General features: G+C 55.5%; 2 protein-coding genes across 3 annotated transcripts; one reads left to right on the forward strand and one right to left on the reverse strand.

The window, feature by feature from the left end:
* Positions 1–3,000: 3,000 nt before the first annotated feature.
* Positions 3,001–9,458, forward strand: Grn (granulin precursor). The gene is made up of 13 exons (XM_057776865.1): positions 3,001–3,086; positions 5,510–5,654; positions 5,763–5,888; positions 5,981–6,065; positions 6,455–6,564; positions 6,645–6,780; positions 6,901–7,010; positions 7,212–7,335; positions 7,515–7,612; positions 7,701–7,946; positions 8,351–8,584; positions 8,658–8,882; positions 8,970–9,458. Exons 1-13 carry the CDS (start codon positions 3,055–3,057, stop codon positions 9,105–9,107), a joined length of 1,809 nt encoding a protein of 602 aa, XP_057632848.1. The 5' UTR covers positions 3,001–3,054; the 3' UTR covers positions 9,108–9,458.
* A 349-nt stretch (positions 9,459–9,807) lies between these two features.
* On the reverse strand, positions 9,808–19,866 carry Fam171a2 (family with sequence similarity 171 member A2). Of its 2 annotated transcripts, none has more exons than XM_057776471.1 (8): positions 19,616–19,866; positions 16,285–16,512; positions 15,986–16,078; positions 12,677–12,835; positions 12,412–12,591; positions 12,196–12,312; positions 11,960–12,065; positions 9,808–11,435 (listed from the first exon to the last, which is right to left on the reverse strand). In XM_057776471.1, exons 1-8 carry the CDS (start codon positions 19,731–19,733, stop codon positions 9,992–9,994), a joined length of 2,445 nt encoding a protein of 814 aa, XP_057632454.1. In that variant the 5' UTR covers positions 19,734–19,866; the 3' UTR covers positions 9,808–9,991. The 2 variants fall into 2 exon arrangements, with proteins under 2 accessions (XP_057632454.1, XP_057632453.1); XM_057776470.1 differs by having other exon boundaries at positions 11,960–12,086.
* Between the last annotated feature and the right edge of the window lie 1,892 nt (positions 19,867–21,758).

The raw sequence follows: 21,758 nt of genomic DNA on the forward strand, positions 1-21,758 counted from the left end.
CCACGAAAGTGTCTTTCAACCTCCAAAGGGGTTGTAACCCACAGTAACTGCTCCTCTAAGAGGCAGTGTTTCAGTTCAGAGGAAACAGCTGAACAACACCCCAATATTTCTGCCTCTCAGAAGAATTCTTATTCTATTCTATTATTTGCTTTATTAAAATTAGGTTTTTAGTAGCCCCAGAATATAATTTTCCATTTTCCACAAGACTCAACAACAGAGCTAGAGAGGCAGCTCCGCCACGGAGCACTTACTGCTCTCGTAGAGGTCAGGTTTAGCTTACAGCACTCACGACGTACTGGGCTGTAACCAGTTCCAGTTCCAGGACAGTGTCCTGGCTTCCAAAGACTTCTGTAAACACACAATGCGTGTAAATTTATACAGACATGCACACATGCATAGAACTTTTATTTATTTATTTATTTATTTATTTATTTATTTATTTATTTATTTCGAGACAGGGTTTCTCTGTGGTTTTGGAGCCTGTCCTGGAACTAGCTCTGTAGATCAGGTTGGTCTCGAACTCACAGAGATCCGCCTGCCTCTGCCTCCCAAGTGCTGGGATTAAAGGCGTGCGCCACCACCGCCCCGCCTTTTATTTTGTTTTTTGAGAGAGGGTTTCTCTGTGTTGCCCCGGAACTTACACTGTAGACCAGGTTGGACCCAAACTCAAAGATTTTCCTGCCCCTGTGTCCCAAGTGTTGGGATTAAAGGCCTATGCCACCACTGCCCTGATAATATAACTTTTTAAAAAGTATTGTTTTACAAAGCTTACAAAAGCAATATGAATTCTAAAATATTTACTGAGAAGATGGTAAGCTGGATAAAATGGCTAGAATCTGCAATCCCGGCAACTCAAGAGAAGCCGAGGTACCAGGACCAAGGTCAGTAAATTCAAGGCCAGTCTGAGGCTAGAAAGGGGGGGTGAGGGAGGCAGAATCTGTTGGTTCATGCCTGTAATCCCAGCTACTCTAGAAGGGTCCAAAGGGCTATATGAGCTAGGCAGTGCATTCAAATTCAAGGCTAGCCTGGAAAAGCCGGTGGTGGTGGTGCACACCTTTAATCCCAGCACTCAAGAGGCAGAGGCAGGCGGATCTCTGTGAATTCGAGGCCAGTCTGGTCTACAAGAGCTGGTTCCAGGACAGGCTCTAAAACTACAGCGAAACCTTGTCTTGAAAAACCAAAAAAAAAAAAAAAAAAAGGGCTGGAGAGATGGTTCAGCAGTTAAGAGCACTGCCTGCTCTTCCAAAGGTCCTGAGTTCAATTCCCGGCAACCACATGGTGGCTCACAACCATCTGTAACGAGGTCTGGTGCCCTCTTCTGGCCTGTAGACATATACACAGACAGAATATTGTATACATCATAATAAATAAATAAATATTTTTAAAAAAAAGAACTTAGGGAGACTCCATCTCAAAATAAAAAGTTTTTTTTTGTTTTTGTTTTTGTTTTGTTTTTTAAAGAGGCTGATATCCTATGGCAAGACGGAAGGCAGAAGCAAGGAAATCATGTGGAAGTTTAAAAGTCAAGTAGCAGGAAGCTCACTGCTCAGAGACAAAAACAACAAGCTTAATCTCAGCACTCAAGGCAAAGGAAGGAGTGTCTCTGAGTTCAAGGACAGCCTGATCTACAGAGAGAGTTCCAGGTTTGCCAGGGCTATCCAACACAATGAATCCCTGTCTCAACACAAAAACAAACAACAAAAACCACCCCCCTCCAAAAAAAAAAAAAAGCCAAGGTGAACAGTGAGATTGACTGGCAAAAATATTGTTGTCCTATGATATACGCAAGCCTCTCTCTCTCTCTCTCTCTCTCTCTCTCTCTCTGAGTAAACCTAGAACATCTCATGCTCGATGCGATCGCTACCATTAAGCTATAGCCCCAGAGTTTTGTTTTACGTTATTATTTATTCCGTGTGAGTGTGACTAAGTCTGTGGGTACACGCATGCAGAAGTCAGAGGACAGTTTCTGCAAGTCATTTCTTTTTATTTTATGTTTTACCACGTGAGTCACAGGAATCAAACTGAGGTTGTCGTGTTTGTTGTTGTCTTTACCTGCTGTTTACCAGCACCCCACCCCCACCCCACCCCCCGCACAATTTTTTTTTTCTCATGAGGCAGTCCTGGGACTGAAATGTAGCTCAGTTGCTAGCATTTGCCCAACATGCACAAGGCCCTAGGTTTAATCCCAGCACCAAAGAAGCTAAGCATGGTTGCCTGCAATTGCAATCCCAGCATTTGGAAGGTAGAGGCAGGAAAATGAGACGTTCTGTGTCACCCTCAACTATATACCAAGGTTGAGGCTAGCCTGGAACACAGAAGACCCTGGCTCAGGGAGCTGGTTTTCTAGCCTCTTTCTGAGTACCTCCGCCCCGCCTAATCAGCCTCTTAAAATTCTTCCAGATTCAGCTCAACGTGGATAACTCTTGGACAGTTCAACACGGATTTATGTCTCTTCTTCTCCCTACACACCTCTCTAGCGCCTGGTACTCGCTCTAGATCACTTATTAAACTTAGTCCACGCCGGTCTCCCTGGGGACAGTTTCTTCACCCCCACAACCATTGTTCAGCTTGTTTCCAGTCCTGGCTGCCTAGCGTGAAAAGACAGTGAAGGTGCAAAAGTCCGGGTCCAGAAGCGGACGCTATCCTGTAAACGACCCTGAACGCGCGCCCCGGAGGGCAGCCCTTTTAACTGTCGGTGGCCTTAGGCACGCGAAGCCCCGTCTCCAGAACACCCTGCCAGGCGCCGCCAGGACACGAGAGGTGGGTGGGAGGGGGGAAAGCAACTGAACAAGCAAGCGCTGCCCTGGGGGAGGCGGACTATGGTGTCATATGATTGCCTAGTCACATGATTCTTAGATATGGGGTGTGGAGAGAGAGAGGAAAGGGAGGAGGAATGTGAATTGAGTAGAAAAGAAACACAGCTTTCCTGGAGAGTCCCGCCTCTATGTAGACAAGTAACCAATGGAAGCCCTGGATCCCCGACCCATGGCTAATGAAAACTGGGGTGGGCGGGCCATCGCGCGGCCAAGCCCTAGTCCAGAAGCTGACCGCCAGATGCCTCCCACGGAGCTCGGACCCCGAAGCAGGTAGGAGGACCCGTTGCAGACGTCTTCCCGGTTACTGGCCAGAGGTCTGGCCAGGCTGCTGTGCAATTGAGGCTCCCCTGGAGTCCCTACTCAGAGACAAGAGAAGACCGGTCTCTCGATATCTCCTAGGGGTTTCTGATGCACTAAAGAGGGGTTTTCATTTGGGAGGAGTGGGAGCAGTTGTTGAGACCCCCAGTAAGAGGCTCCCTTTGACCGGCATGTCGGGAAGCTGCAGGGTTTCTCCAGAGCAGTAACCACCCCTCTCTCGGGCCGGCTTCATTCTCTGTGCCTCCCATCTGTCTCCAGGTCCCGGCTCTTTCTCATTCCGGTGCCGCGAGTGGTCTCCGCGGCGGCTTGCAGTGGGCTGGGATCTCCCGCCCTTGGTCCCAGAGCTCCGAGGGGTTGGGAGCGGGACCGGGCGTGGTGGCTGAATTTCTGGGAAGTGTCAGCCGTATTTCCTTTCTGGAGGGTGAGGGAGCTAACTTCCGCCTCTCCCCGCCACTTTTTCCTGCTCCTCAGCTAGATTGGCTCACCTTTTGGGAAATTCATCTTCCCCTTGACACTCGGAGTTGGGGGGTGCCACCTAGTGGAAGATTTCGAAGCCAGGGCCTTGAAAGGCCTCTCAGGCTGTTTGAACGGAGTCGTGTAGAGGTGGCCACTGCCTAACCTAAGGAGGGGATTTAGGTCTCCCCACCCCATTTGATCTGGCCAAGAGATAACCTCTGGGATAGTCGAGTTAGGGGAGAGGGCATTTGAAAACCTAGGGAAGGAAGGAGGCAGGGGTTGGGGAGTGGGGGTGGGAGACAGATCCTCTATGTAGCCCGGGCTGGTCTCATTCTCACCTTGTAGCCCATGTTGACCTGGAACTTGCAATCGTCTTACTTCAACCTCCCAAGTACTGGGGTCAAAGGCATGTCTAACATACCTAGCGGAAGTTGGGATTTCTTGCCTTCCGTGAACACCAGTGTTCACACAGAGATTGATAAGCACGGGGAACAATTTCTGAGGCCCTCAGCAAGCGTCAGTGGCACCTCCAGGACCAGGACCCAAGTGCAGATTCTACACAGTCCCTGTCCCCACCCTGTTTCCTCTCTCTCTTTCTTTTTTCCCCCTAGAGACAGGATCCTTCTGTCCCTGGCTGTCCTGGAACTTTTTCTGTAGACCAGACTGGCCTTGAACTCACAAACTCACGGAGATCCACCTGCTTCTGCTTCCCGAGTGCTGGGATTAAAGGTGTGTGCCACCACCCGGCTGTACCCACGCTATTTCTATCCTGCATAGGTCACCTGCCTGAGAAATATGCTCTGCCCCCTCCTTTTGTACCTCTGGCCTCTGGGGTTCACCTTCCCCCTGTAATGTCGCGAGGGATGCCAGTTGGCATGTGAACCCAGGTCCAATATCCTCGGTCTGTTTTCCCTGACTTGATCCTTGGGCTTGGATTTGGAAAGTGAAAGTTAACATGGTTACTGCCTTCATAGTTGTCGCGGAGAAATGCAGTAAGGAAGGACAAAGTGGTTCCCCAGAGGATCTGTGAATATTGCAGTTTTTGCTGCTCCAGGCAGGGGAGTGTCTCTCTGGGTTGCCGGGTAAGCCAGCTGAGCTGGGAAAAGGCTTATTAGGGAAGTGAGAGGCTTGGTTCCTCCTGCTGACACGGAGGGGCACTGAAGCAGTACGCTTGGTTTTCCACTTGCCACTGAGTTTCGGTTTCTGGGTAGGAGAGACAGGTGGTGTGTTTGATGCGTCCAAAGGGGGTCTGGTGCTGCTGGGGGCAGGCATGGGGAGGCTGGTGATGCCGGGGAGGGCCCATTATGAAATTAGTTTGGAGGCTAACCCAGCCTCCGTGCCCTTCCCCTGGGTGAGGAGGAGACAGTTGTGGGCAGGCAGGGGCTGGCCTGTGGGGAAGGCAACCCAGACTCCACTGGTCACCACACTTCCGTTTTCACAACTTTCTCAACCCCTTGGGTTCCCATGTGATCACGTGACTGACGACTCTGTCTCCCCCAAGGTGCGCACATGGGAGTTCAGCGCCAGGCAGGAAGGTGAGGCTGGCTGTCCTCCCAAGCCTCCTCTGCCTCCCAGTCTGCGCACGGTCCCGTAGATCGCAGGCACATGCCTTCGTGACTGTCATAACTCCGTTCCTCTTCACTCACCCGCGGTGTCAGGTGTTAGGCCGTGTGTGAGGACGTGAATCGACACGTGTGCGTGCCAGCATTCTTGCTCACAGTGTGTGCAAGCCAGCACAAGGGCGATGCACACGGGGTAGGCCGCTGAGTCAGGCAGCGCGTCCGCTTGCCTTCCCGTTCACTTGTTCGGTAAATCCAAGGCACGTCACGCCTTGGCCTGGGCGCAGGGAAGTGCATGGCCTCAGATTAGAAGGTGGCAGGGGCTTAAGATGACTGCTAAACTTTCCTTGTCATTTTCAGGCAGACCATGTGGATCTTGGGGTGTTGGCTGGCCTTAATGGCAGGGCTGGTGAGTGGAACACAGTGTCCAGATGGCCAGTTCTGCCCCGTTGCCTGCTGCCTGGACCTGGGCGGAGTCAGCTACAGCTGCTGTAACCCTCTTCTGGTGAGTGTCTCGCCCCAGCTGGCAGCCTGGGCCTCATGGAGGCTACCTTGGATTGGCCAGAAGAGGACTGGCATGGGTCCACTGGTTTATGCCATCTCTTCTTTCCAGGACGCATGGCCTATGATTACAAGCCATCCTCTAGGTGACGCCTGTCAGATCCATGACCACTGTCCTGCTGGCTACTCTTGTCTCCTCACTGTGTTGGGGACTTCCAGTTGCTGTCCCTTCCCTAAGGTGAGGGTGCCATTGGCGTGGACGGGGTGCTTCATTTACTCCTGTCCTTCATTCTCCAATTCCAGGCAAACAGGCTTCTCTGTGTCCCACAGGGTGTATCTTGTGGTAATGGCCACCATTGCTGCCCCCGGGGCTTCCACTGTAGTGAGGATGGAACATCCTGCATCCGAGTATCAGGTGCTGTGGGACACAGAATGGGGACAGATGGGGAGGGATGGATGGGTGGGTGGGCACTGTGTGGTTCCTAAAATGCCCGGGAACCCGACTGCCTGGGTGGCCCCCAAGTCCTGTTCTGAACAGAGGGACAGTCCTGAGAGTAAAGGGGACAGACAAGGGTGTAGAAGTCCAGGTGTTGTGGAGTGATCTAATACCTGCCCACTTTCACGGGATGCCTCTGTCATCTCTCTGAAGTAGCTTGTGGGAAGCGTGGCTTGGGATCCTGGGTGATCACCTTAGCCCTGGTACCAGTTAGACTGCCTGCAGCTGGGCCTGCAGTTCCCATAATAACGACGTTGAGTGACCTTTACGGACCAGATCCATAGAACCCTGGACTCTGTCGTCTGCAGATAACCTCGTGGGTGCCATCCAGTGCCCTGGTAGCCAGTTCGAATGCCCCGACTCCTCTACCTGCTGCATTATGATTGACGGTTCCTGGGGGTGCTGCCCCATGCCCCAGGTACAGGTGTGGGGAAGTGGGGGTAGAGTTGGGAGCTGGGGCTGTCAACGATGGATTATGGACCAACTATCTCTTCTCAGGCCTCTTGCTGTGAAGACAGAGTACATTGCTGTCCCCATGGGGCCTCCTGTGACCTGGTTCATACACGATGTATTACATCTATGGGCACCTACCCCCTACTAAGGAAGTTCCCTGCGCAAAGGACCAGCAGGGCAGGTGAGGAGGTGGGAGGCCATCCAGCTAGCACATGGAGTGGAGCCAACGTTTAACTCTTGGCTGGAAAAAAGTTCCCCTCCGCCCTGGCGGCCCCTCCCACAAGCCTTATTCCTCTTTCAGTGGCTTTGCATTCCTCTGTGGTGTGCCCTGATGCGCAGACCCAGTGCCCTGATGATTCCACCTGCTGTGAGCTGCCCACTGGGAAGTATGGCTGCTGTCCAATGCCCAACGTGAGTGAAGGGCTGGAGCCAGCTGGGCCTGGACATAGCCTTCCTTACAAGGGGCCCCTAGGAACTGGGCTGATGACTGGGAGCTTCCGGACTCGTGCTGCCCCCTAGTGGGGGATTGGGGCAGTGTCGGTCATCAGCCTGGCTTGCTCCCTGTGTTCCCTAGAGACTGGAATTGAGAGACCCGTATTTATTCCAACCTAGGCCATCTGCTGCTCCGACCATCTGCACTGCTGTCCCCAGGACACTGTGTGTGACCTGATCCAGAGTAAGTGCCTATCCAAGGACTACACCACGGACCTCCTGACCAAGCTGCCTGGATACCCAGGTATATAGGCATCTGCTCCATAAGGAGGTGGCTCAGCTCAGTTCTGGGATGGAGGTGGGAGTAGGTGTTGGTGGGTGCATGCGTATCCCCTCTACACCAGCCTTGCCTGAGGTTTGCTGTGGCTTGAGATAGCTACATACTTGGTTCCTTACCCTTGACGACATGTCTTCTGCCTACAGTGAAGGAGGTGAAGTGTGACACGGAGGTGAGCTGCCCAGATGGGTACACTTGCTGCCGCCTCGCCAGCGGGGCCTGGGGCTGCTGTCCCTTTACCAAGGTACGTGGGAGCAGTGGGCATACGGGTCCAGGCAGAGGGACAGCTGGCTTGGCTCCAGTGCGTATTGGCCTTTCTCTGTCCACTGTAGGCTGTGTGCTGTGAGGATCATATACACTGCTGCCCGACAGGGTTCCAGTGCCACACAGAGACAGGAACCTGTGAAATGGGAGCCCTCCGGGTACCCTGGATGAAGAAGGTCATGCCCCCCCTCAGCCTGCCAGCCCCACAAATCTTCAAGCGTGACGTCCACTGTGATGATTTCACTAGCTGTCCTGCTGACAACACCTGTTGCAGTCTCGGTTCTGGGAGCTGGGCCTGTTGTCCCATCCCGCAGGTACAGGGGTAGGGAGACAGCAGTATAGGGGTGGGGACAGCATCTTGGCCTGGGCAGGTGGGTGGCAAGAGGCCCGTTTCTTTTTTTGTTTGTTTTTTTTGTTTTTTTTTTGGTTTTTCGAGACAGGGTTTCTCTGTGGCTTTGGAGCCTGTCCTGGAACTAGCTCTTGTAGACCAGGCTGGTCTCGAACTCACAGAGATCCGCCTGCCTCTGCCTCCCAAGTGCTGGGATTAAAGGCGTGTGCCACCACTGCCCGGCCAAGAGGCCCGTTTCTTTATTCTTCTGCATTCTGCCTAGTCCATAGTGGTACCCCAAGCCGTGATTTGTCCCCAGTCGGAGGAGCTATGAGCAGGAAGGGACTCCCATAGTCCCTCTGGAGAACACACTTGTCTGCCCATCCCTAGGCTGTCTGCTGCTCAGACCGCAAGACTTGCTGCCCCCAGGGTTTCACATGCACGGCTAAGGGGTACTGTCAGAAGGGAGACAGAGTGGAGGCTAGCTTGGAGAAGACGCCTGTCGGCCAGATAACCCTCTCCCAAACTGGAGATACCGGTTGTGACCAGAACACCAGCTGTCCAGTGGGGCAGACCTGCTGCCCTAGTCGGAAGGGAGGCTGGGCCTGCTGCCAGTTACCCCACGTGAGTTCCACCCACTGCCCTGGGGGGGGCTGTGTTCTGGGAATAGCAGTGTGATGCCGTTCACTGTGCCCAGGCTGTGTGCTGTGAAGACGGGCAGCATTGCTGCCCGAATGGATACACCTGCAATGTGAAGGCCAGGACCTGTGAGAAGGATGTCCACTCCATCCAGGCTTCTGCCCCCCTGACCTTTGGCCCTGAGGTTGGAGATGTGGAGTGCGGAGAGGGGCATTTCTGCCATGATAACCAGACCTGTTGTAGAGATAGCCAAGGAGGCTGGGCGTGCTGCCCCTACGTAAAGGTCAGTGCTATCCCTGACCCTGGGGCCGGGTGTCACCGTGGGGTAGGTTCTGCTCTGTCCAGTACTCACTCTTCCTTGACCATCCAGGGCACCTGCTGTGCAGATGGACGTCATTGTTGCCCCACTGGCTTCCACTGCTCGGCCAAGGGAACCAAATGTTTGCGAAAGAAGACCCCTCGCTGGGACATGTTTTTGAGGAATCCAGCTCCAAGACAGCTGCTGTAAGGAGGGGCTAAAGACTAAAGAACTCCACAGCCCTGGGGACCCTGTCCAGACGGTCTCCACCACTCAGGCCTCCCTAGGCCTTCTCCTAGAGTCTCCCAGACCTATCTACCCATTCTGAGTCACCCCATCACCATGGGAGGTGGCCTCAAGCTAAGACCTTTTATGCAAAGAAGGCTGTGGACCCCATTTCCAACTGCCATTTCTTCCGATCTCTGTGGACATTGTGGCCAGGTGCTCTTTCCGATCCACAGGTATTGTGTGAGCTTGCGTGTGTGTGTGTGTGTGTGTGTGCGTGTGTGTGTGTGTGCGCGCGCGCACGAGTGCGTGTGTTTGCTCCAATAAAATTTGTACACTTTCTTAGCAGTGTCTGATTTGGTGCTCCGGGGTCTTCAAGATCCCATAGAAACACACACACAGCTTCAACCTCACCGGCTTTGTATTTGTGTGTCTAGAGCGTCACCATCACAGTACCCCTTAGTCCCCAGGACCGCCCCAGCCACCAGTCCTGTGACATCCAAGCAGCACCCCTCCCCTCCCAAGGGTCCACAGAGATTGCCCCTCCCTTCCCAGCCCTCACCCTAGCAGCTGAGGCTGGGTTTCCCCTTCTGCTCTCCCACAATAGATCTTTCTATGTACAGCCACATTTATACAGGCACTGCTCCCACCCCAGCCCTCCTCCCCAGCCCCCTTCCATGGGGGGACCGGCCCCTCCCACCTTCCTCTGCTTAGAGGCCGATCCAGGGTCCCTTCCCCCCAAGACACTCCCCCAGCACATACCACCAATGGGCTCAGCAGGCCCCTGAGCCCTTCTCTCGGCTAAGAGTGTGCTCCCTCAGCACCCAGAGCGCGCACTCTGGGGACCTGCACTGGCGGCAGGGGCCGCCCTACTTGACGTTGAACACCATTAGAGGCCGCTCCTCCCGCCTCTGCCACGGGCTCTTCTTGTCGCCAGTCTCGTCGCCCACCTCCGCCCCTAGCTCGTCCTCCGGGCTGGTAAGCGAGTCGCGCCGCAGCTCGCTGGCGCTGCTGCGGGAACTGTCCCCACGGCTGCGGCCCCGACCTCGGGGTACCGTGGCTGCCCGACCCTCGGGCGCCACCACCTCGTCCAGTAGGGGCGTTAGCGAGTTGTCCTCCGGAGAGCAGAGGCCCGTGCGGCTCTCGCTGCTGCTGGGCTCGGTGTCCTCACTGAGCGCCAGGCGCGGGGGCGCGGGCGGCGGGGGCGCGGGTGGCTGCGCGCGCTCCCGTTCCTCCCTTGGGGGCCGGCGACGCGCGGGCCGCGCCTCGTGCACGTCGACGCCGGAGTCCAGGCTGGCATCGGTGCTGCGGCCGCCGCCGCCCGCCTGCAGGTCGATGTAGGAGTGGCGCACTTGCGAGTTGGAACGCCCGTCCAGGGACACGAACCAGGCGCGCGGATGAGGCTTCACGCCCAGTTCCAGTAGCTTCTTCTCGGTCAGAGCCTGCAGCTCGCCGTTGAGCTGCGCCATGGTGGACTCGTTGAACAGCACCGGGATGGTGACCGAGCCGCTGACCGGTGCGGAGCGCCCGCCACCCCAGCTCTCGCCGCCTCCGTCTCCCCCCGCACCCGCGTGGCCCTGCATCAGCGGGCGCTGGGGGTCGGGTTGCGGGAAAGGGCGCGCGGGGCCGGCGGCCGAGCCTTCCGGTGGGGTGGCCTCGTCGCCCACTCCCACGGCGCCAGCCTCGCCGCCCAGACGCACGTAGTGTGCGGGGATCACCAGGGTGGGCATGACGTTGCGGTACACGTTGTCCTTGAGGTGGTCGATGGAGCCACAGAAGATGAGCTGGCCGGGCTGGCTGAGGGACGGCGGCCGCGCCAGCTGATCCACCGACTGCGACAGCAGAAAGTCAGGGGTCTTGCTCTCGGTCGCCCCCTTGTGGCCTAGATAGTGGTCAAAGGACGGCGGCGGCGAGGGAGGCTCTTGCAGGAAGGCCGCCGCCCCCGCAGGACCCCGCCGGTACTCGTCCAGGCTGGGCTCCAGTCCTCCAGGACCCTCGACGGAGCGGGCGCCCTTGAGCCCGGCACCGTCGCCGCTGCGAGCACCAGGAGGCTCAGCGGCCGGACGGCTGGCGGAGCGCGGTTTGGCACGGAAGAAGTCATCTCGGGAGGATGCTAAGTCTCGGGAGCTGGAGAAGGCCGAGTGTAGGGAGCCTGGGGGCGGGGCCTCGGGGTCTCCGGAAGATGTAGGCTCCAGGGGTCCCCCGCAGATGAGATGGAGTTGAGACATTGACGTGGCCTGATCTCGTTTGTTGTCCGAGGGGCCGGAGAGTTGCAGTTTTCGGTGCTGTTGTCTTGGCTTCAAGCAGCGTCTCCTGGTGAGAAGGAAAGAGATAGGACCTCAGGAATACTGAAAGCACAGGTCTCTTTAACCCCCACAGTTGCCAACACAAGGGATGAAGACGGCGGGAGCAGGGTGGATAGTGGATGATGCCAGGAACATTCAAGATAGATGCGGGGCGGGGGTGGGGGTTAGATGATGCCTGGAAGCTGGAAGCTGTTTGTAGAAAGAGAAGACATCCAGGAGCTTCATTCGTTCAGCTTCATGGAGTAAACTTGGTAACGCTTGGTATGTAAACCAGCCACCAGTGCCTGCTCTGGGGGGGGGGGGTGTCCCCTGGGAGTGAGAGCTGGGCTGCTTGGACAGCGGGATAGTCTCTGCAGTGGGCAAGGCCCGCGTAGGTCCTGCCATCTGTCACCCCTTTCTCTAAAGCCACCAGCCTCTTGGGTCTTAGCTCTTGCGCTGGAAGCACGCTGAGAATTGGGCTTTCTGCACCTGTGAGACCCCAAGGCAGGGATCCTGGGAGAGAAGGCGGGATGGGTCCCCAGGAGCACTCACCGGCAGTAGTAGATAAGTAGACACAGCAGAATGAGAACCAACAAGGCTAGAGCCGCCAGGATGGTCAGCAGGAAGATGGTGTGGTAGGTGCCGATGTCCTGAATGCCTGAGGTGATGGTAACCAGCCCTGTGCCAGGCAAGGGCTTGGGATGCCCTTCCTGCCTTTCACAAGGCCTGAGCTCTCCCAGCCTTCCCGCCCACCACTGCCCACCACCCCACTGCCCCACCAATCTCACCAGACGTAGGGGAGGCCATGGCAGCCACCCAGTACCCCAGCTGTGGGGAGACAAAAGTCCAGTAGAGCTGTCGGCCTTCCTTTCGGATCACACCAGTGCCATTTCGTACCCACAGCCCTGGAAGGGCCAGAGGAGCTCGTTCATCAGACTCAGTGTTCTGCCGCCTCTAACATAAGCCCCACATTCCTTCCCCAATCCCCTGCCCCTAACACTTACCACTCTTGGGGTCAAATCTCCAGGCTGGAATGCTGGTGCCCACAGCCAGGGCACGAGGCTCTGAGGACACTGGTAGGGACAGGTGAATGGGGCCCGAGAGCGGCACCTCTGTCCCATTGCCTGTCAGCAAATGCACACTCACAGCAGCGAGGGGAATCAGTTCCAGCCAGGAGCCATTGCCTGCGGGAAGAGGACATCGGCACTCATGGCTAACTTCCTAGGGAAGGAAGGCGTCTCCCCTCTACATTCCGTACACATGGCCTACCTGAGCTGGAGGCCTCCGTGCCCAGGAAGGCAGGGAAAGCCCGCATTTCCTGCTGGGTGCTGGCAGGGGTGAGCGAAGCCCAAAGCTGACTATAGGTGGAGCTGGCAGGTAGGCGGGCAGCTCTGCGCTGGAACTGTACCCAGGGCTGGGAGCGGGCACCTGGATGGAAAGCAGGCACCATGGTAGCCTGACCCGGACCAAAGCAAAAGGCAAACATCCAAAGAAGGGGAGCACTGGGTTGGGCCAATTGAAAAGGCCAGGGTGGTGATAGAGAGAGCAATGGGTAACCATGGGTTAACTGAAGGGATGTGGTACTGAAACCTCCAGGCCTGATGACCTTGTGACCTGCCATCAATTACTAGCTTTCTCTTTTTTTTTTTTTTGTTTGGTTTTTTGAGACAGGGTTTCTCTGTGGTTTTGGAGCCTGTCTTGGAACTAGCTCTTGTAGACCAAGCTGGTCTCGAACTCACAGAGATCCGCCTGCCTCTGCCTCCCAAGTGCTGGGATTAAAGGCGTGCGCCACCACCGCCCGGCTAGCTTTCTCTTGAGTTTCCTTGTAAGCCTATAAAATTGTGAGGGTTGTGGGGCTGAAGAGAAGACACAGTAGATTAGAAGGTTCACTGCTCGCGCAGAGGCCCTGGGTTCTGTTCCCAGCACCTATACGGTGACTCACACCACCTATAACTCAGGTTCCAGGGGACCCAACACCCTCTTCTGACCTCCATGGGCACACAGTACACAGAAATACACTCAAACACACATGCATACATGTGCTTACATGCACGCACGCGCACACACACACACAGACGACAGTCATGTCTTGAGCTAACAGCATCTTCTGAGTGGCACGTGATGAGTTAGGTCCTGGGATATGGAGTTGACTAGGAGACCCCCTGCCTTCATTCTCACAGTCTCATGGGTGCTGTTCTTTATACTTTCTCTAGAACCTTCTGCCATGACGAAAAGAAGGGTTCTTGCCTGTGCTGCCAATGGGTGCTCTCTGGATCCATATGCTAGTGAGGGCACACATGTGTAATGTCAGCACTTGACGGTCTACAGCAGGAAGCTGGTGTTTTGTTTTGAGACAGGGTTTCTCTGGGTAACAGTCCTGGCTGTCCTGGAACTAGCTCTGTAGACCAGGCTGACCTTGAACTCACAGAGATCTGCCTGCCTCTGCCTCCCGAGTGTTGGGATTAAAGGCGTGTGCCACCATCGCCTGGCTACATCAGGAGTCTTAGGCCAGACAGAATTCTGAGCTACTGTCTCAAAAATTAAAGAAAAGAGAAAATTGGCTAAAGTGTGTGGCTGAGGAACTGAATTTATCTTTTTATTTATTTTTTTTCCTTGCTGGGCAGTGGTGGCACAAATCTTTAATCCCAGCACTTGAGAGGCAGAGGCAGGCAGATCTCTGTGAGTGCGAGACCAGCCTGGTCTACAGAGTGAGTTTCAGGACAGCTAAGGCTGCACAAAGAAACCCTGTCTTGAAAAACAAACAAACAAAAGAAGTATATATTTTTCCTTTATTTTTCTGTGTGTTAGTGTTTTGTCTGTATGTCTTTGCACCACATGTGTGCAGTGCTCTCAGAAGCCAGAAGAGGGCGTCAGATTCCCTGGGACAAAGTAGTTGTAAGGCACCATGTGGGTACTGGGAATTCAATAGACCCAAGTACTTGGAAGAGCAACAAGTGCTCTAAAGCACTGAGCCATCTCTTCAGCCTCAAATCATTTCCATTTAGATAGACACACATTAGCTTACAGTGCTGTGGGGGTGGTGGGGCAAGAGAGCAGACGTATAAACAGAATTCCAATCCAGTGTGATCATAGGTAACATTTATTAAGCTTCAAAATATGATGGATACTGTCCTAAGCCGGCTATGTATAGTAACCCCCTTAATTAGCCTAACAGCCCCTGAGGTATCAACTCCATTTTAGAGATGCAGAAATGGAACCAGAACTTCAGCAACATTCCAGAGCCACCACCCTGGAGCCTGGCCTTGTCACCCAGATCCCTCCACACAAGCCCATCCTGATTTACTACTAAATGTCAGCAGCTTGGCCCACCCCCTGGAGTTCTGTAGGGTGAGGGAAGAAGAAAGCAGGGTTGCTTTTGGGGACATGCAGGAGGAAGGCCCATAGGCTACAAGCTACACGGCGGGGTAGTGGTGGCTGCGTCCTGGGGGGGTATTGCCAGCTCTCTGAAGAGCTCTGCACTTCACACTGAGAGTTCTGGGAGTCACGAGAGGGCAGAAGCCCTGGGCAACAAAGGCCCATTTGGCATTTTAGAACCCTTGGGGTTCTGGAGGCCTCTGGTATGGCCAGTGAGAGGAAGATGGCCAACTAGCAATTTGTCAACAAGGATCCAGTAAGAATTTAAACTGGAGAGGGGTCTTTCCTCCTCCAAAGCCCACTGTAGAGCAGGTCTGTGGTACTGGCCAGAAGGTCCATGGAGCCTTCACTGCCCGCTGTGCCACCAACTCCCCTAACTTCCTCTCCAGCCGGGCACCTCAGCTACTTCCACTCCCAGGCCACACTGTCTGCCTGTCCTGTAACTCTCCCAAGATAGCAGTGGCGTTTGTCTGTCTTCCCGCTTGCCTAGGACCAGGAGGTGGACTGTGGTCTGTTCTCCTTCACCCTGGGTCATCCCCATGGCACAGAGCAGGTGGGAACTATGAGCTGAGACTGAAGGCCTGTGCATCAAGACCAGGGGCACTGAGGAATACTCCAGGCCACTGCACAGACATTCAGCTGCTGTGGAAGGCCCTCGTGGCCTCAGAACAGCCGGGCACCAGGTAGGTGCAGGACAAGGACATGTAGATCCATTGGAGGTAAACAGGTCAGGGAGGTGGGAGAATAGAAACCACAAAAAGCCCCAAATAAGGGGCTGGAGAGATGGCTCAGAGGTTAAGAGCATTGCCTGCTCTTCCAAGGGTCCTGAGTTCAATCCCCAGCAACCACATGGTGGCTCACAACCATCTGTAATGAGGTCTGGTGCCCTCTTCTGGCCTGCAGGCATACACAGACAGAATATTGTATACATAATAAATAAATAAATATTTGAAAAAAAAAAGCCCCAAATAAACTATAAATATTTATTGAACACCTGATTTTTTTCCTCTTAGCACATTTGATGCATTTTTTTACCTTAATTTGATGATGTATTATCCTTCCACGTCTTATACATGCATAAAGGACAGCTCAGAGAGGATGAGTGACTTGCCCAAGAATGCCCAGCTACTGTGTGAAGAAGTCCACACACAGGTTGAGATCAAGGGAGAAAGGCTATTGAATGAGCAGCAGGGTGTGGCTTACCTGGAGAGCCTAGGAGGATGTGCACAAGGTCCTCATAGAGGATGAGGGTGGCTGGCCGCTCGGGGAGCAAGCAGAGGCTGACCGATGCGTATACTGCGAGAAGGACGGCCTGTCAGCTCTAGAAGCTCTCCCTAGATGCCCCTGCCGGTCGCGTGCATCCCAATGGCTTCATATGCCCCAGCCCAGGCAGCAGCTGCTGAGAAGCTGCCCCCTCCACCCCCAAGGACTAATCTGGGAAGGAGCTGACGATGGGTCAGCTGCTGCCCTATCCCACCCCCTCCACCTGCCCCTGCACTCACACGGCAGCTTGTCAACACGCCACGGCACGGAGTTGGTGAGGAAACCCGGGCGCGCAGCGGTGACCAACACCCAGGTGCCCAGGCGGTAACTGAGGGGTAGTGTGGCCACGCCCTCTGAATCCGTGGTGCCAGCAGCCAGCAAAGTGCGGTTCCCAAACACGTCTACTGAGGCCCGGGCCAGGGGCACCAGCTCCCCGCTCACATATACCTGTACCTTGATCAGGATCTCTGTGGGAAGATGGGGTGAAAGGAGTGAGGATAACAAGGAGAGAGGTTTGGGGACTGATGGCGGGATCACATCCAGGCCCTCCTATCAGTGAGCTGTGCTCTCTGCCAAAGCCAGCAGTCCGAAGGGGAGGGAGTCCTAGCCCGTGCACACTTTCACGTTTCTGAGCTCAGCTGATGTCTGGAATGAATGATGTCATCACTGACAAGTGACAGCATTCCACTCCCACCCCCATTCTTACTGGTTTCCAAAATAAGAATACATCCTACAGCCAAGAAAATGCTCTATTTGCTAAAATATAGCCTCAGCCCATTTTACAGATAAAGACAGCGAGGCTCAGAACGTGTAAGTTCTTGCACTGCAGTTAAGTGAGAAACCTGAGCTCCAAACCTAGCTGTCTACATCTAGAATATAAACTTTTAGTCCCTTGACCCTAGGAGACCAGGGTCCATGGCGAGGAGAAGAGAGCAGGAGGCAGGAGAGAATGGGGAGGGTCAGGATCAGGTAACTCGGAGGGAGGATGGGTCCCCATTTGAGTTCTCAAGAAAGAAAAAAACCAAGACCCTAAGCTGCCTTAGATCATACCTATCACTCATCCTCTCTCTGGGTGAGCTTCCAAAAACCTGTTTCCCTTCAAATTTAGGGACCTGCCCCAGCTCCTAAGCCCAAACAAGTATCCCTCCCCTCAAGCCTATAGCTGGTCAGCTACAGTCAGTCACCATGGCAACGTCCTCATTCCTCCCAGGAGATCAAGCAAAGGAGCTGGGGCCCTGGTGAGGAAGGGCAGCACGGCAAACAGACCCAGGCCCAATGGAAAATAGTGCAGAGGGGACTGGGAAGGAAGCATAAAACCTGTAGATTTCCAGGTTTTGACCCCCGCCTCCAGGATAACCTGGCTATGTTGGCCCTGAGAGTGAGGCACTCTGGGCTTGGATGGGGTGAGGAGGACTTGAGTTACTCTCATGGATTCCCCAGGCGGCCTCCGCTGTCTAACTAACCCTTTCCACTCAGCACCAGCTTCTCCCTCAAGACCATGCCTCACCCCTGCCGTCCCCATGAGTGTCAGAGATGGAGGGGTTCAGATGCAGGAGGCAGGTGGGTGCTGGGTGAAAATCCCAGGAAGAGAAGAAGTCTGGAGCTGAGGGCAGAAGTGGCAAGGGGGAGGAGGGTGGGCAGCCACAGAACCTCCAGAAGGCCTTTCCTGGAGCCGACACTCAACAGTGACAGGTGTCCCATCTCAGGCTTCCAGTGCAGGACGCCACGCCTGTCCCCGGCATCCCTTCCAGCTGTTCGCAGAGCCCATCTCCCTCTCCAGTCTAGGCCAAAGTCTAGCTACTCAGGGTGGGGCACCCACTCTGCCCACTCCCACTCTGGTTCTCCAAGGAGTGGCAGTCTCCTGCCCCAGCAGGAATTCTGAGAAGCTTAAAGGGCCTGACTGCTCCCAGCCCTCTCCTAGGCTAGGAACAGCTGGAGAGAGCAGCTGGGACGAGGGTGGCCGGGAGTCTGAAATTTCGTCACTTGAGGGAAGCCTTTGGGCTTAAGGGCCAAAGCCTCAGAAGGGAGGGGCCTGGGGAAACAGTACGGAGGTGGGCAGGTGAGGCCTGAGGAGCATCGGTGCCAAGTTGGGAGGTGGGGCAGGTGTCTAGCCGTTTTCCCCTCTTCCCCGCAGCCTGGGCTCCCAGCCAGCTGCCTGAGAGAGCCCCCAATCCTGGCGCTATTCCAGCTAATTCCCTGGGCCCTCCCTTCCCCGGGGTGCAGAGTCTTGTGGGGTGGGCGGAGCTTCCTAAGAATCTTGGGCTTCTTCTCTGGGAAATCAGGGGATACTGAGGCATAGGGAAATCCCTCCCTACTCTCAAAGTCTGACATTCCACACGCTATCTGAATCTCTCCACTTTAGCCCTGCCTCACTCCAGGAGGAAATCCGACCTCCTCCCTTCATCCGGACCCTACTTCCCTCAACCAAGCAAACCCCCACTCCGCCTTTCCTGCTAGCTTCTAGTGTGTGTGTGTGTGTGTGTGTGTGTGTTGGGCGGGGGGGGGTGTGAGGAACGGAGAACACTTTCAGGATGGAGCCACATGCAGGGGAAGGAACAACAGTAGTAGGGTGGTGGCGCAAGACATGAAAGGTGGGAGAGGAAAGCAAAGATGGGGAGGGTGGAGGCCCAGAGCACCCAGGAGTGTGCTGTGGAGTCAGGGTCTCCAGCTCCCACCGCAGAGGCCGGCCCTACCCCCACCTCACACACCCATCTGAGCTGGGTTAGGCTTAAGGAGGGTCAGCGTCTCCTTTTGGGGAGGGAAGTGAAATGAAGATCTGGAAGCTGGCCGAGGAGAGCAGTAGCAAGAGACGGCTGGACAAGGACCCAGACACCTGCCCTCTCAGCTGGTACTGCCTACAGCCAGCCAGCCAGCACAGCATGGCTCCGCGACCACAGCCCTGCCATGAGCCTCAAACTGGGAATCACAATTACCCCTTTCCTCAGCTCCCCTCCTTACTGAAGTCCCTCCCTCCAGTATGAGCCGATCAGTGTTTATTTTATGCACCCCAAATTCTAAACCTGGGGGGCTGGCTGGAAGCTGTCAAGCTCCCTGGGTGAAAACCCCATTCGAGCAGTCAATCCCGCCCACAGCCTCACCCACTCCCCCTCTCCCCTCCCCCGTTGCAGCCCAGCTCTCGGCTCCCAGCCCCCGTCCGGCCCAGGGTGGCAGCCGATGCCTGCGCCCCCACCCAGCCTGGGTCTCGGCTAGGGACCCGCGGGGGGCTGCAGAGCGGGCGCCCGCCCCAGCCCGCCCCTGGGCGGGTGTCTTCCGCAGACAATAGCTCTGGCTGCAGCGCCTCGCGGACCGGGAGGGAGAAAAACAAGTCGGAGGCGACGGTGGCGCCGAGCCTGGAGACCCTCGCCCTCCCCATTGTGTCTCCCCAAGACCCCGGCAGCAAACAGTCCCCCATTCTCTCTACCAGAAGCACCGATCTCGGGTCGCCTTCCCCCACCCATCTTGGGAGCAGAATGCACCCCAAGTCACTAGCATCGTGAAGAGGGGGCCAGCGGTGGTAGCCGATCACCGGACGCAGGCCCACGATCGCCGCCCCTCGCGGCCGAGACTCACCCTGAGGGCTGGGGGGCTCCGGCGGAGACTTGCCGGGAGCCCGGGAGGCGCCGCCGAGCAGCAGACCCAGCAGCGGCAACAGCCGCGCGAGGACGCCGGGGCCACTCGGCGGCGGCATCGCGGGGCTCGGCGGGGCCCTAGCGGTCCATCGCTGCCTCCAGGCTCCGCTCGGCCGGCCCGGCTCAGCCCCAGCTCTGCACGACTCGGTGCAGCTCGGGCTTGGGCTCCCACTCCGGCTGCGGCGCCCGCTTGGCGCGATTGTCTCCGCCCGGAGCAGCCGCTAGCGCCCCCTGCAGTCGGCGCCCGGCACGGCGGGCCTGCGGGCACCGCCCCCTCGCGGCTCGGATCTGCCAGCAGCCCACCCGGCAGCCCCCCACCCAACAATCCAAGACTCCGAACAGCGAGGGAGCGCAGCGATTAGGGAACTATTACCCGGGTTGGGGTTCGAGAGCTCTTGAGATGTGGTGTAAAATTGGACGGGAAGGAGAATGGCTATTGCTTACTCCTATGGGCTGTGTATGGTTCAAAAGAGTGAGACTCCCCTTCTCACACAGGGAAAGCTCATCAATGGTAAAGAGGCTGCCCGTCTCCAGCACTAAGTAGACCCGTGGTCGTGTCTGGCCTCTCTCTCTCATGTCTCACATTCAGAAACAAGCTAGGCAAGATATGTTCCTTATAGCCTTCCGGTTCTCACTCTTCTGTTTATCTTAAACAAAACAGAATGGTCTGAAACCCACTAGGTAGCCCAGACTGGCCTCGAACTCATGGCGATCTTCCTGCCTCGGCTTCTGGAGTGTTGGGATTTCAAATGTGAGATGCCATGTTCAGCCTCACTTATCTTTTAAAATGACAATTATAATAATCTCCCTAGTAGTGCAGTTGAAATGCCAGGGGGTGGTGCCATGACCCTTGAATTGGAGCAGGCCGGTCTCTGTGAGTTCAAGGCCACCCTGGTCGGTCTACACAGCCTCTTCCTGGAACTTAACCACAAGTCTGACAGGAGCAGGGGTGTAATAGTGTTACTGATGGTCGGGGGAGGGGCTTGCTGTCTCCGGAGTAACAGACCCTTTCTTCGGGAGGAGTCACCTGACTAGAGAGGTCTCGGAGATGTGGAAGCAGCTATCTCTCCCATGGAGAATTCCGTTGGTTCCAGCTTCAAGAATGACAAACTGGATCTTCCTCAGCTGCTGAACCCCACATTTGAAGACTTGCTCCAGACAACCTCTCTCTCCTCATTATTTCTGGCTGTCACCATCACTCCACGTCTGTTCTGCATGAGCAGGTCCCCACTAACCACACACTTCACCCTCTGTCCCGCTAGCTCTCCAGCAGGGCCTCCTACCCTCGAGGGAACTGAGGACAAGGACCCAGAGGACCCAGCGGACTTCCCTCCCGTTAGGTCTCTCTACTTAAGGGGACAAGCCACCAGGTCTTTCCCTCCTTCCTCCCTCCCTTCCTTCCTTCTTCCTTCCTTTTTCTTCCTTTTCTTTTCTTTTTTCTCTCCCTTCCTCTTTCCTATTTCCTTCCCCTCCCCCCACTTCCATCTCTTTCTCTCTTCCTCCTTTTTTGGTAGTGTCTCACTGGGCAGCCTAAGCTATCCTTGAACTCACACCCCCCCTCCACTTCAGACTGGAGTAGCTAGCCAGGAGGAGGTGAGACTGCACACATCACCTCCTATTTAATAGAAATTTCCATCTAACCATATCCTCAGTCCTGTGCTTATGTAACATTTTTTTTTTTTTGAGTCTGAGCACAAGCTTTCACACTCATCCTTGGTAACCTTCCTCTTGTTGGTCTCAACCCAACTTTACAGTCTGTCAGGGCTGCCTTGAATCTGCCTCACTTACCCATTGTATTGCCACCATTACCACCACAGCCAGGAGCCATCTGTGGGACAGAGAGGCTTCTGCAACCTCCATTCAAGGAACTCATGACATCTGCAGGCAGCCCAGGGCTGAGATGGAACTGAGATATCCCAGAGACGACCCGGACCCTGTTTTATCAGAACCGTTCAGGTCCAAAACCCAGCCGCTATAATCCAGCTCACACTTCTCTTGTCTGTCAGGAGCAAAAGCCAAGTGCTTTGCTGGATCAAGACAGGCGGTCTGGGCCATTCAGCTGCAGTGGCTGACTGGGGAGGAAA

This window comes from Chionomys nivalis, chromosome 7 (genome assembly GCF_950005125.1).
Source record: "Chionomys nivalis chromosome 7, mChiNiv1.1, whole genome shotgun sequence".
In the NCBI taxonomy this organism is placed as follows: Eukaryota; Metazoa; Chordata; class Mammalia; order Rodentia; family Cricetidae; genus Chionomys; species Chionomys nivalis.

What these genes read in the sequence shown, in the direction of transcription:
- Grn (XM_057776865.1), top strand. Translation starts at nt 3,055, where the DNA reads ATGCCTCCCACGGAGCTCGGACCCCGAAGCAG. An exon ending in GAGCTCGGACCCCGAAGCAG is followed by an intron (nt 3,087 to 5,509) that starts GTAGGAGGACCC and finishes TGTCATTTTCAG; the next exon opens with GCAGACCATGTGGATCTTGG. An exon ending in GCTGCTGTAACCCTCTTCTG is followed by an intron (nt 5,655 to 5,762) that starts GTGAGTGTCTCG and finishes TCTTCTTTCCAG; the next exon opens with GACGCATGGCCTATGATTAC.
- Fam171a2 (XM_057776470.1), bottom strand. Translation starts at nt 19,733, where the DNA reads ATGCCGCCGCCGAGTGGCCCCGGCGTCCTCGCGCGGCTGTTGCCGCTG. An exon ending in GGAGCCCCCCAGCCCTCAGG is followed by an intron (nt 16,513 to 19,615) that starts GTGAGTCTCGGC and finishes ATCTTCCCACAG; the next exon opens with AGATCCTGATCAAGGTACAG. An exon ending in CTACTTATCTACTACTGCCG is followed by an intron (nt 11,436 to 11,959) that starts GTGAGTGCTCCT and finishes CCTTCTCACCAG; the next exon opens with GAGACGCTGCTTGAAGCCAA.